Source organism: Aotus nancymaae, unplaced genomic scaffold (assembly GCF_030222135.1).
Source record: "Aotus nancymaae isolate 86718 unplaced genomic scaffold, 86718_ANA_hifiasm-v0.15.2.pri h1tg000040l, whole genome shotgun sequence".
NCBI lineage: Eukaryota > Metazoa > Chordata > Mammalia > Primates > Aotidae > Aotus > Aotus nancymaae.
This window is the reverse complement of record NW_026988454.1, coordinates 83426043-83439240: the sequence shown is the minus strand read 5'-3', so window position 1 is coordinate 83439240 and position 13198 is coordinate 83426043. Positions and strand designations below refer to the sequence as shown.

At 43.6% G+C, this 13198-nt stretch overlaps 2 protein-coding genes across 3 annotated transcripts in view; one reads left to right on the top strand and one right to left on the bottom strand.

Annotated features, from left to right (window-relative positions):
- PGM3 (phosphoglucomutase 3) overlaps window positions 1-1711 on the bottom strand; it is a 31904-nt gene extending 30193 nt beyond the window's left edge. For both annotated transcript variants that reach the window (XM_021665571.2, XM_021665567.2), the window contains exon 1: window positions 1626-1711. The gene's annotated coding sequence lies outside the window, so the exon portion shown is untranslated. The remainder of the gene's footprint in view (window positions 1-1625) is intronic.
- Window positions 1712-2606: 895 nt separating this feature from the next.
- On the top strand, window positions 2607-5010 carry RWDD2A (RWD domain containing 2A). Its single transcript, XM_064360418.1, has 2 exons — window positions 2607-3100; window positions 4060-5010. Exons 1-2 carry the CDS (start codon window positions 2900-2902, stop codon window positions 4735-4737), a joined length of 879 nt encoding a protein of 292 aa, XP_064216488.1. The 5' UTR covers window positions 2607-2899; the 3' UTR covers window positions 4738-5010.
- The last annotated feature ends 8188 nt before the right edge of the window (window positions 5011-13198 follow it).

Sequence of the window (13198 nt, the reverse complement as noted above, 5' to 3'; positions counted from 1 at the left end):
CATTTTAGCTCCAGGACTATTCCTGGACCCCGGGCACATTTAAAATGGCCCGCTCTCAAATAAAATGAAGATTTTATACCTATTCAGAGACTCCTATGAGCTCAAAGATCATTTCATTTTACAAAAGGGGAAACTAAATTAATATGGATAGCTGGTGATGGACTAAGGCCTAAAGTCAGATGCTTGAGTGGACTGAAACTACATACCCCCAAATATTTGAGAAATCTTTGTGGTTCTTTTGCTATTTCTCCCAAGCTACAGACACATATTCTCAAAGGAAAAGCAAAAGACAACAGTTTCTTCTCCAAGACTACCCACATCTTTCTCCATTTTCTTAAGAACAATCAGGACACCCTTCTAAAATGTTGCTCTAAAACCAGCAGTATCTTCTTCCTAAAGAATACCACTTTTTTCCTTTACTTTAAAAAAACAAACATCGGCTGGGCACGCTGGCTAGCCTGCAATCGTAGCACTTTGGGAGGCCGAGGAGGGCGGATCACCTGAGGTCAGGAGTTCGAAATCAGCCTGGCCAACAAAGCGAAACCCCGTCTTTACTAAAAATAAAAAATAATAATAATAATTAGCCAGGCGTGTTGGTGGGTGCCTTAATCTCAGCTGAGGCAGGACAATCGTTTGAACCGAAGAGGTGGAGGTTGCAGTGAACTGAGATCGCACCACTGCACTCCAGGCTGGGTGACAAAGCGAGACTCTTGTCTCAAAACAAAACAAAATCGGCCCTTAGCCCACTAATACTGCTTTCTGCGGGATACTCCAATTAAGTGGAACTTGGGGTTTCCAACTTCAGGCAGTAGCTTTCCTTCAGTGGCCCATATACTATGCATTTCCTGGGTCAATTAATTCCCAATTAGCCCAGAGATGAGGAGCAGACCCCCAGCTGTAGCCTCATAGTCTTGTTTTCTTTATTGTCCTTCATTGCTTCAATGAACAGAATTTACAAGAAATGGTGAAAAATACTTGCTTTTGTCCAGTTGGAAAAAGCTGGCATTCAGCAAACTAATTTAGTTCAAGTGAGTGATCAAATCTCTTTCCTAAGGATGAATACATACCTGTAAAAACTGAACAGCTATGCATCATGATTATTCATAAGGGAGTAAACCAGTCCTGTTAACTCCAAAAAGCCGTTAAAAAAAAAAAAAAGTCCAGATAATAAGCTTTCACCCTTCCATGTGTTTTAGGTACTACAACTACTTTCAATGTGTCTGCGAATGCCTTTACTGAAAGTATATTTGCCAAATCCAAAGTCCTCCCTAAGAAAGTTAGAGTATCTATGCCCTTCTCTCCATTCAATCTTCAAACCTCCTTGGTGCCTCTCTCCCACCTGCCCTCGCATCACCGCAACAGAGTGATTCCCCGCACTCCACCGTGAGGTCCCCGCCCAGGACCGCGGACCAGAGTCCCCGCAGGAGACCGCGGCCGGGCCCGCCCAGCCCGCCCGCGAGGCGCAGAGACCTGTAGGTGTGTCCCGCGCTTTCCGCCGCTCGGTCAGGAGCCCGCCGACCCGCTAGCCCCTCGGTCTGGCCGAGAATCCGACTTGTCCCGCTCCCACCGAGCCCCTGCCGACCAGTAGTCCCCCTTCTCAACTCCAAGCCTCGGGCCCAGCTTACCTCAGTCAGGAAGCCCCCTTCACCTCCACGAAGCGGAGAAGCGCTCTAGCGGCAACGTCGGCACCCAGAGCCGGCCCTCGCAACCGCAGACGTGGCCCTGCGTGGCTTCCGGCTCGTCGCCACGCCCCACTGCCAATCACGGCGGAGGAAGGTCCTCCGGCCCCGCCCCCGCTTCGCCGCCGGTCGCGCGCAGCTCGCGCCTGAGGAACTGCGGCTGCGGTTCCGAGCGGGGCTCTGGGGCTGTTTCCATTGAATGACCAGGAAGGGTGAGGCCCCCGCGGTAGCCCGGGGGTTGGGGTCGAGGGTTGCGGGTCCTCAGAGCACCGCGACAGCGGAGACGCAGCCTCTGCCTCCAAATCCGGGCCTCAGGGGGCGGCAAGCCCCGCGTCCCTGGGAAGCTGGGGTTCCTAGTGGTCTTCGATGGGGGCGGGGTGGGGAATCAGCCCCGTCGCTGGCCCTCCGACATGGCGACTTCGCCTACTGTGAGCGCCGCCGGCGGCCAGCATCCCCCTGCACGTCGTCGAGGTCATCTCCCAAACCTTTGAATCCGGGAAGCCGTCTCCAGCTGCCGTCTCCCCGAGTATCCCCTTCCCCCAGCTCGCTGTAGTCATCTTTTATTTAATGACCTCTGAGACCCCCCTACCCTCTCAGCCTGGGTCCCTCGGGGCAGAGGCCAGTGAATCCTAAACCTCCGGAGCCCTGAGATGCAGCCCTGGCGAAAAAGCCACCCCGGGGGAGTCTGCGAGTCCGGAACCGAGAGGTGGCGACGGGCGCTATGGGTGGCGCCTGAGCTGGGGAACCCGGAGCCCATCCCGCTGGCACTGCGGTCTCTGTCGCCGCGGCGTCTGGCTCCACCCAAGCCCGAGACCCGGGTGGGATCGGAAGCCCGGCCCCAGCCTTTACCAGAATTCAGGCTTGCAGAGCGTCTGCAGGCGTCGGTCAGCCACCTGCAGCGGGACAATTCTAAACACCTGTTGAAAGTGCAGATTCCCGGATCTAGTGCGGGAGGCGGGAAGCTGGAGCCCCGACACGCGAAATATGGATTTTAGCAGTGTTTTAGGGGATGTTATGCATATTAGATTTTGGAGTGAGGAAATAAAGCAGAAGAGTGTAAGTGTCCGGTTTGTGCCCCTAGCTCTCGGTGCAAAGCGTTCCTGCAGACCTGCTTCCACGTAAAGGGACCTTCGGGAAATTTCGCTGGACACCGCTGGCATTGACAAACCCAGCGTCCGTGGGCCTTGTGAGGTTTTCAGGCAGGTTGATTTCGAGGCGACATGTCTGCTTCAGTGAAAGAAAGCCTTCAGCTTCAGCTACTGGAGATGGAAATGCTGTTTTCTATGTTTCCTAACCAAGGAGAAGTAAAACTTGAAGATGTAAATGCCCTGACGAATATAAAGAGGTATTTGGAAGGCACAAGGGAGGCGCTGCCACCAAAAATCGAATTTGTAATTACACTCCAGATTGAGGAGCCCAAGGTAGGTGCCCTGATTTAAGTGTTCGCCAGGTGCGTAGTTTTTAACGGAAACATCTGGAACATGAGCTTTCTGTCAAGGAAACAGAAATATTCAAGGTGTATATGTCCTTTACTTGTTTGAAAGTAAGATATGGAATGCCCTATAAATTGTTTTCAGTAAATATCTTGAATTTTATATAAACATACACACCTTTTAACAAATATATCTGGAGTTTTTATTGAAGCTATCTCGCAGTCTTATAATGCCATTATTATTTTGTTCATCATCCAGTTCGACTACCTTTCACATGTATCATGATTTTCCTAAATCTAAGTATCACCTGTAACAAAACTGGCTTTTAAGGAGTGAATGAGTGTTTTTTTTATGGCACCGTAACAAAGAAAGCAAATATACCGATGAAAAAAATCTAAAGACTAAAAATGAGTTTACCTCCATCTTCTGATCCATTTATCTCCAGCAACATTAGCATAGCATAGGTAACACGTGGACTGGGCAATTGTGAACCACTGTTTTAGCTGTTTCCTACTCATCCTTCAGTTGCCATTCTCTCAGAGGAGACTTCCTGGTTCCCCAGAATGGAATCTGTCCTGCTGGTTACACACTTCAGTGGAACCCTCCACTTTTCCATGGCAGTGCTTCTCATAATTGAAATTAAATACTTGCTATGTGTAATTATTTAATGTGTGTCTCCTTCACTAGGCCCTGGACTTCATGAAGGGCAAAGATAGTGTCTGGCTTACTCACTTTTTTATCCCAGCACAAGGGCACCTGGCACATGTAGTTGTTCAATAAATATTGAAAGAAGGAATGCATAAAAGGAAGGAGTCGTGTATGTAAGGCACCTGGTACACAGCTGACAATAGTAGCAATAACTCATTTTTCAGAATCATGCAGTTGCTATTGATAAACCAGCTTATGTGATGTTATGGTATTTAAATCTATTTGATTTTCATTTTAAGGTGAAAATTGATTTGCAAGTGACCATGCCTCACAGCTACCCCTATGTAGCATTGCAGCTGTTTGGACGGTCATCTGAACTTGACAGACATCAGCAGCTACTTCTCAACAAAGATCTCACTTCTTACATAGGGACTTTTGATCCAGGTGAGCTCTGTATATGTGCAGCAATCCAGTGGCTACAGGACAACAGTGCATCCTATTTCCTGAATAGAAAGCTTGTATATGAACCATCTACACAAGCAAAGCCAGTCAAGAACACATTCCTCCGAATGTGGATCTACAGTCACCATATATATCAGCAGGACCTAAGGAAAAAGATTTTGGATGTTGGGAAAAGGTTAGATGTGACTGGATTTTGCATGACAGGAAAGCCTGGTATAATCTGTGTGGAGGGTTTTAAAGAGCACTGTGAGGAGTTCTGGCATACAATTAGGTACCCTAATTGGAAGCACATTTCCTGTAAGCATGCTGAAAGTGTGGAAACAGAAGGAAATGGCGAGGACCTGCGCCTTTTCCATTCTTTTGAAGAATTACTCCTTGAGGCCCATGGTGACTATGGATTAAGGAATGACTATCACATGAATCTGGGCCAGTTCTTAGAATTTCTCAAGAAGCACAAAAGTGAGCATGTTTTTCAGATACTATTTGGTATTGAAAGCAAAAGTTCAGACCCGTAAAAAGCTATTAAGAGGCCTATGTTTGTAATTTCACTAAGTCAGTATTTCTGTTAATAAGACCAAAATAAAAAGGCTAGTGGCTGTGTAGCATCCTCAGTGCAAAACCTAGCTCCAGAATTTTCACCTGATAATGAATTTCAACTGACAGTGAAATGAACAGGCCTTTAAACTTTATAACAGTGCAATTGTGATGTTATCTCTAGGTTCTTGTGTTAAGTCATTCAAAAACTATTTCATTATAAATTAATAAAAACAATCCATTTAACCTGTGAAGCTGATTTGATTGATGAAGAGTCCAAAGCCCATAGCTAACATCAAAAATCAAACTCCAGTTATGAATCCAAAAATATGAATAGCATTTCTGTTTTACATTGCTAGCACACATGTGACACACCCACTTGTCTTTCATTATTGGAAATCAAGTTTAAAATGAGAACAGAAAGAAAGGACATATTTACTGGGCTGGGCGTGGTGGCTCACGCCTGTAATCCCAGCACTTTGCGAGGCCAAGGCGGGTGGATCACGAGGTCAAGAGATCGAGACCATCCTGGTCAACATGGTGAAACCCCGTCTCTACTAAAAATACAAAAAATTAGCTGGGCATGGTGGCGCGTGCCTGTAATCCCAGCTACTCGGGAGGCTGAGGCAGGAGAATTGCCTGAACCCAGGAGGCGGAGGTTGCGGTGAGCCAAGATCGCACCATTGCACTCCAGTCTGGGTAACAAGAGTGAAACTCCGTCTCAAAAAAAAAAGAAAGGACATATTTACTTCATTTCTTACTTTAAACTCCTATTTCGAGTTTTTAGTAAAACTAGATCCTAACAGCAGTGGCAAAGGACTCAGAAATGAAGTCCCATGAGTTATAAAGATGACATACAATGCTATGTATTCTTCTTTTGGCTGTTTGTATCAGTTAATGACACTAGCAACGTCGATAACCAGTATTCTTAGCTTAATTCTTATACACAAAAGATAAATACATGGTTCTTTGTCTACAAAGTATTCCTTTTTCAATCCAGTCTTTGCCTGTGTGCCAGTATGCATTACTATACAGGATAAGAGAGTGTTGAGGGGACCAGTGTGGATGTCTGTATCATTGCCTTATGGGTAAAAAATATCTAATTCTACAGTTAGGTGGTGTTAACTGCCATCTCCTCTGAAAATTCCAAGCTCCACAGGCTTCACCAGGCTTTTCAAAATGAGTTTATTTTAATGATAAAAACCCCTATTTAAGTGGCTCTTGCCAAGCCTTTTCATTACCAGGTATCCATCCCTCCCCAAGTATTTCTGTGAGTCTCCTGTGCTAAGAGATGTCCTGAGCAGCCTCCACAGTTTTCCCCATTTCTGTGGTCTCTGTAGGTACTGGTGCCCTTTCCCGGGAGGCATTCCATTCTCCTACTAGGTCCCCTCAAGATGCCAAAGCTGGGTGCTGGGATTTAGGAAGATGCAGGGCAACACCTCACTCTCCATCCTGTGACACATCCTGTTAGATGTCAGACAGTGCTGCTTGTGCTGGGGAGCCTACAGAACTCCTGATGAAACTACCTTCTGGTTTTACCGACTCTGTGCCCTGGATGCAGACATGTCCTTGGGCTACAGAGAGGACATGATGGACCAGAAAGCCCTATGCCCAGGAGGTCTTAGAACTGGGTCCACTTTGTACTGCCTCTTTCTTCTTAGGTCACAATGAGTTTCCTCTCAGGGCACAACTCGGATCTTCAAGCCATGGCTCACTGTGGGGAGCCCTGCCCTGCCAGGTCCTTCGTCTTGCCATTCATGTTTCCATCCTAGCCTTGGTTGTGCTGGAACTCAGGCTGGAGCCTCACACTTTGCCTATATGCAAACAGAAGAAATAGGACTTACATTGCCAAAGAATTAATTCTTAATGTTTGCCAGCACTAAAATCAAAGTATAGGAATCTTTTTTCCACAGTCTCTGCAAAACTATCGATAAGTATACTTAGCATTTACAAGTTTTTAGGCCTTCAACAGATGTAACTCCATTAACTTTATTACTTTGAAATGAATCATTATATGCCATCTACCTACCTAATAGAGGTTTTTTCCCAGATTACATGAGCAAAAGTAGCTACAGAAAGATAAGTGTAAAGTAAAAGAAATTCTAGGTTGTGAACTCTACTGCTTCTGGAGCTATTTCTGAAAAATCTGGAGATTTTTCAGAACCTACTTTTACAAGCCTAATTTGAGCCTTCTGCAATACTTTTTTCCTATCAGGAATACTAATGCAGATAGTATTATGGGGAAGTGTAGGTTTTATAGAAAAAAAGTACATATCTAATTCAAAACTCAACTTTGTATGTATAGGAGACTGCTGGTTGTTGGCACAACCTGATATGAGCACATACAAAATGTCCGGCATTCCCTCCCCTCTTCCCCTACACACATTGCTTATTCTGGGGAACTGCCCCTTCTCTGTGTGATTTGGGAGAAAGTGATAGGAATCAAGTTGTCCTCTGGCAGCCTCCCGGAGAGATGGCTGTGAGCTCTTGCTGCTGAAGCCTCTAGTGCCACCCTAATTTCTGGCCTACTACTGAATGCTCAGCTGTTCAGCACGTCCTTTAAACGACCCAGCATCTTCCCTTTTGTTGGAAATCAGCATCGGTCTCTATTGCTTGTAACTTACAAATCTGGATATTCTATATATTTTTAAATGGTTGTTTGGAAAATGTGCTCATTTAAAAAAAAAAGTTGCAGTGTCTTTTTAAAGTTTGCTGAGTTAAGCATATCGTCAAGTATGTTCTTTGCTTTTCATTCCTTATTGGTCTGTTATGTGGTAGGCTAAGAGATGAGGATACTTGCATAATGAATTGAGTGTCCCAGATGAGTTGGCAGACCACAACACAGGGACCTCTAAAACATTCCTTATTAAATCAAACATACATTGCCTGTGAACTCGAGCATTGATATACGACTGCTTACATGCCATCCATTTCCTCTTAGAACTGGAGAAGGCTCTGATGCTGTCTGCTGCAGTCTTTATGGAACCTGTTTGAACAGGTTTTTTTCACTTGCTTTTATCTCAATAGTTACTGTCTGAAGAAGGCATAGTGTTGCTCACACTTCCTGGTTTTATACCTAATCCTGATTTGCCACAGAAACTCTGAGCCCATTGGGTTTCCCTTATAAGTTCCACATGGTGGAACTAATTTCACCACACCCTGGACTAGCTAGAGAGACCTCTGTTTCTGAGCCCAGTCAGAACTAAACACATTTGGATTAACCCATAAATGAATTTGAGCAAGGCACATGGAATTTAAATAGGCCTACTGTATTAGTTCATTCTCATGCTGCTAATAAAGACATACCTGAAACTGGGTAATTTATAAAGGAAAGAGGTTTAATAGACTCACAGTTCCACACGGCTGGGGAGACCTCACAATCACGGCAGAAGATGAAGGCAGTGCAAGGCGACATCTTACATCGGGGCAGGCGAAAAAGCCTGTTGTAGGGGAACTTCCTTGATGAAGCCATCAGATCTCGTGAGACTTATTCACTATCACGAGAACAGTATGGGGGAAACCACCCCCATGATTCCATTATCACCACCTGGTCTTGTCCTTGACACTTGGGGATTATTTCAATTCAAGGAGAGATCTGAATAGGGACACAGCCAAACCGTGTCACCCACCAAACACTGAGAGTTCTCAGTAGTTATAGGAAAAACAGTATACAATTTTCCTCATGACAAAGGGGAAATCCCAGTGTGTACCAGACACTGGACCTCTATAAAACTTGGCTGCAGGCCAAGTGCTTTCATGGGATTTATCATTCACCCTCTGGCATGACACATCTCACCAGGCATCCAGAAAACGTGACTCCATTCTCCAGGTTTTATCAGAATATCGCCTGGAGATGTACAGCATGCTGCCCTGTACAGTGGTAAGCTGATCAAAGGTCTGATATCGAGACTGATATTCTGACATAGAAAGTTAATGTAACGTTGGAAAAAGACAATCACATTGCTGCTTACTGAGATAGAGTCAATGCTTCAAGTGCTCTTTACTTACTGGAATAAAGGAAAAACAAAAAAAAAGCATTGACCAAATCAACAGCCAGCTACTTTTTGTTTTGCTCCAAGAAAAATAGTTTGTCTAACAGCAGCTGCAGTTGGAATCACCATCTAATTAAGTTTCTGAATATGTGCAGTCATTCTTTTTTTTTTAAGATAATAGATTGCTCACTCTCTCTGTTGCCCTGGTTGGAGTGTGGAATGCAGTGGCCCAATTTCAGCTCAGGGCAACCTCCCCCTCCAGGATTCAAGTGATTCTCGTTCTCAGCCTTCCCAGTCGCTAGGATTACAGGCATATACCACTATGCCTGGCTAATTTTTGTATTTTTAGAAGAGATGGGGTTTCATTATGTTGGCCAGGCTGGTCTCGAATCCTGGCTGCAAATGATCCACCCATCTCAGTCTTCCAAAGTGCTGGGATTACAGGCGTGAGCCACTGAACCTGGCCTGTACAGTCATTCTTAGAGACCCTTCTCTCTCCTCCTACATGTGCGAAAGATCATGCTAAACCAGGACATGGTAAGAACCACATTCCTGCTGCTTTTAAAGCTTTTGATGGTGGGGCTCATCTCTGCAAATCTCTTCATACTTCCTGATAAAATGACCTTCTTTCTATGGATCAGGGATCCAATATTGCCACAGAGGATGAAGAAATAAATTCTAACTCTTCACTGGAAAAATAACTGGAGGATGGGTTTATTCCTATAGCATATACTTTGTTCCATAGACCACAATGGTTTCAGAGACCTCAGAAATTTATATTTGTTCAGAGCTGTTCCCAGATGACCTCCAAAAGGCCTAATAGTTTCCTTTCTGCAGTGCATTGTTACCTTAGCAAATGGGAACCTCAAAGGATTTTGGAAACACATTTATGATATTATTACAGAGTTCTTCATCTTTAGGGGTCTTTCACTCATATCTGTGGCAATTTGGTGACACTGTATTTTGGTGGCTCCAGTCAGACTTTTCTGCTATTGTTATATATATCAAGTAGGACCTATGTGGACTGCCAGTGTATTTGGTCCTAGGCCAGGCTGGCATTCAGCTGGTATGTACTGGCATGGCTGTATCAGTTTTATACAATGGTATCAATTTTTCTTGGTCAGTACCTATGCTGCCTCGTTAATTTTTGAACAGCCTTTCAGGCCAGGAGGCCACGTGTTATCCACAACCAAGATTTCTGTGGGCTGAACTCTTGATTACACTGGACCTGCTCCCATTATAATCACTGTTTTCACCTTGTCTCCAGTTGTTAATTGCTCCTAAATGCTATTAAGCCTGTACCAACCCCCAAGAGTCTGATGTCTCCATTGAAATTGGGAACCCCTTTTAACCACAGCATTTTCCACAAGCCTTCCTAGCTTAAAGAGAAGCATCATTAAAATGCTTTTCATGGATGCTGGCACCCCCCCTCACCAGTGGTACTTCTCTCAAGGCCTTAGTGAAAGGAAAGTGATTGATAGGTCCTCCAAGGAGACTTGGGGGATCAATAGATTAGGATAGATTGCACACGAAAACTCCACTCCGGCATTCCCATCTTTGTAAATCTTTGAATGCCTTTATTTTATTCAAGGAATGTTTGGATTCTCAATTTCATTTAATGTGGGCCATTATTAAGTCCATGTTTCACTCAACTAACTGAACAAGTAGAATCACCCCCAGCTCCTCAAGGCAGCGCACATAATCCAGGATCTGTGACAGGTGTACCCGATTAATCATTTCTGCACAATCCAAAATTATGGTTCTCCTTGTCAGAGTAATGCTCTGAGAATACCACACATTTTTCTTTGGCTTTGTGCCAGTATATTTGAGCAAAGTCTAGAACTTTTTTGGCATAAGTCTCCTCCTCCTGGATTTGCCTTTTAAATTTCAGCCACCACAGCCTCTCTCCATGCTGAAATCTGATTTGGGGTGTATTGAAATAATAAGAATACTGGAGGAGGAGTGTAAGGCAAATTGGTTTCCCTTTACAAGGTAATTATTACCTCAAGTGAGATCATTACAGGATATTCTAGCAAGGCAGTAAGAACCTCTTTAGACAGGAAGAGCAACTGCTTGAATTGGTGAAGGAGAACATGTCAACTATCCCAGGTTTCCTGGGACTGAGGGGGTTCCTGGGACACAGGACTTTCAGTTCTGAAACCTGGACTATTGTTCTCCCTAGTGTAGAATATTATGAGTCCTCCAAATCCCCTTCCTCATTCCAAATCAAGGTCCTACTGTTCCTTGGTCAGTACTCTAAGTTTTACCCAAGAGGCCTAATGAGGATGGCAATTTAACTCATGGTACTAAAAAAATTTGGCAACCAGCAAGATTAAGTATGACCTTGGTTTTCAGTTGTTACAGCCTTATAACTAGAAAGAGAGAAAAGATTTTGTTAACAAAAACATGGGGCTTTTCCTGGTTTTTAGATTGAGAATTCAGTCTAAAAGTTTTGAGCTGAGGATTTCAGACTCAAGCCTAAATTATCTTTCTTTATGTATCCATCTCTGCTAGCAGCAATCACACCACCTCACAGCTCTGGAATTCCTTGTCCTGTACATTGTTTTATGGCAGCAGCCATTTGATCCACCTAAACCTTCCCTTCCTTAGATAATACATCTCGTAAGTGTTTTACCTGATAGTTGTGTTTATGAGGTCCCAAACATATTTTGCTACATTGATTTTCATTAACTGTATATTTTTACCGTTCATATCTAGGTCTCTAATCCGTCTGGAGTCTACCTATTCATACAGTGTAAGGTATGGTTCTAGTTTTAATTTTCTCCATGTTGTAGGCCAGTTTTTCCAGTCCTTTTACCAAGCAGTCTGTTCTTTTTCTATTGATTTTTGTGCTACCTTGGTGTATTAGTCCATTCTCACACTACTAATAAAGACATATCTGAAGACTGGGTAATTTGTAAAGGAAAGAGGTTTAATTGACTCACAGTTCAGTATGGCTGGGGAGGCCTCAGGAAACTTATTATCCTGGTGGAGGGAGAAGCAAATGCGTTCTTCTTCACATGGCAGCAGCAAGGAGAAGTGCAGAGCGAAGTAGGGGAAAAACTCCGTATAAAAGCATCAGATCTCATGAGACCTCAGTTGCTGTTATGAGAAGGGTATGGAGGTAACTGCTCCCATGATTCAATTACCTCCCACCTGTCCTTTCCACACCATGTGGGAATTATGGGAACTATAATTTAAGATGCAATTTGGGTGGGGACCCAGCCAAACTGTATCTCATATTCCTGTGGGTTTCCTGTTCCATTCCATTGTCCTGTGTGTTCTCATGACTTTGAGGTATATCCAACTATCTGTAGAGTAATTCCCCCTTTGCTTTGCTTTTACAAATTATTATTTTTTTTTTTCGGAGACAGAGTCTTGCTCTGTCACCGAGGCTGGAATGCAGTGGGTGTGATCTTGGTTCACTACAACCTCCACCTCCCAAGTTCAAGTGATTCCCCTGCCTCGGCCTTCAGAGTAACTGGGCCCCATACCCAACTAATTTTTTTTTTTTTTTAAAACAGATGGGGTTTCATCATGTTGGCCAGGCTGGTCTTGAACTTCTGACCTCCCAAAGTGCTGGGATTACAGGTGTGAGCCACCGTTCCTGGTGACAAATTGCCTTAATTATTTATGGGTCATTATTTTTCATTTATGGAGAGAGGTAAGTTAAAATATCCAGCTATTATGGTGAATTTGTATATGTTACTATTTATTTCTGCCATGTTTTCCATGTATTTTGAAGCTGTTTCATTAAGAGCATAGACAGATTTGTGTCTTTTAATGACTGACCCATTTATCATTATCTCTGGTAATATGCCTTGGCTTGAAGTCTACTTCTCTGATATTAATAGAAGCACACCATCTTTCCTGGGCTTACTTTTTGTATGAGATATTTCCCATCCTTTTACTGTCAAACTTTTTGTGTCATTACATTTAAAGTATGTCTCTTATAAACAGCATATAATTGTAAACTGGGTATGGTGACTCATAACTGTAATCCCAGCAGTTCGGGAGGCCGAGGCAAGAGGATCACTTGTGCTCAGCAGTTCAAGACCAGCCTGGGCAATATAATGAGACCTCATCTCCATAATAACAAAAACATATATAAACAGCATATAATTGGATCTTTTTAAAAAAAATCCAATCGGACAATTTTTGCTATTAAATTGGGGTGTTTAGTTCACTTGCGTTTAAGATAATTACCAACAAAGTTGGGTTTAAGTCTACCATCTTGCTATTAGTTTTATATTTATCTAAGGAGTTAAGCTCTTATGTTCTTTGTTTGCAATAATCAAGTATTTTTAAATTATTCTATTTCTTCTATTAGCTTTTTTTTTTCTTTTTTTTTTTTTTTGAGGCAGAGTTTCACTCTTGTTGCCCAGGCTGGAGTGCAATGGCATGATTTCAGCTCACTGGAACCTCCACCTTCTGGGTTCAAGTGATTCTC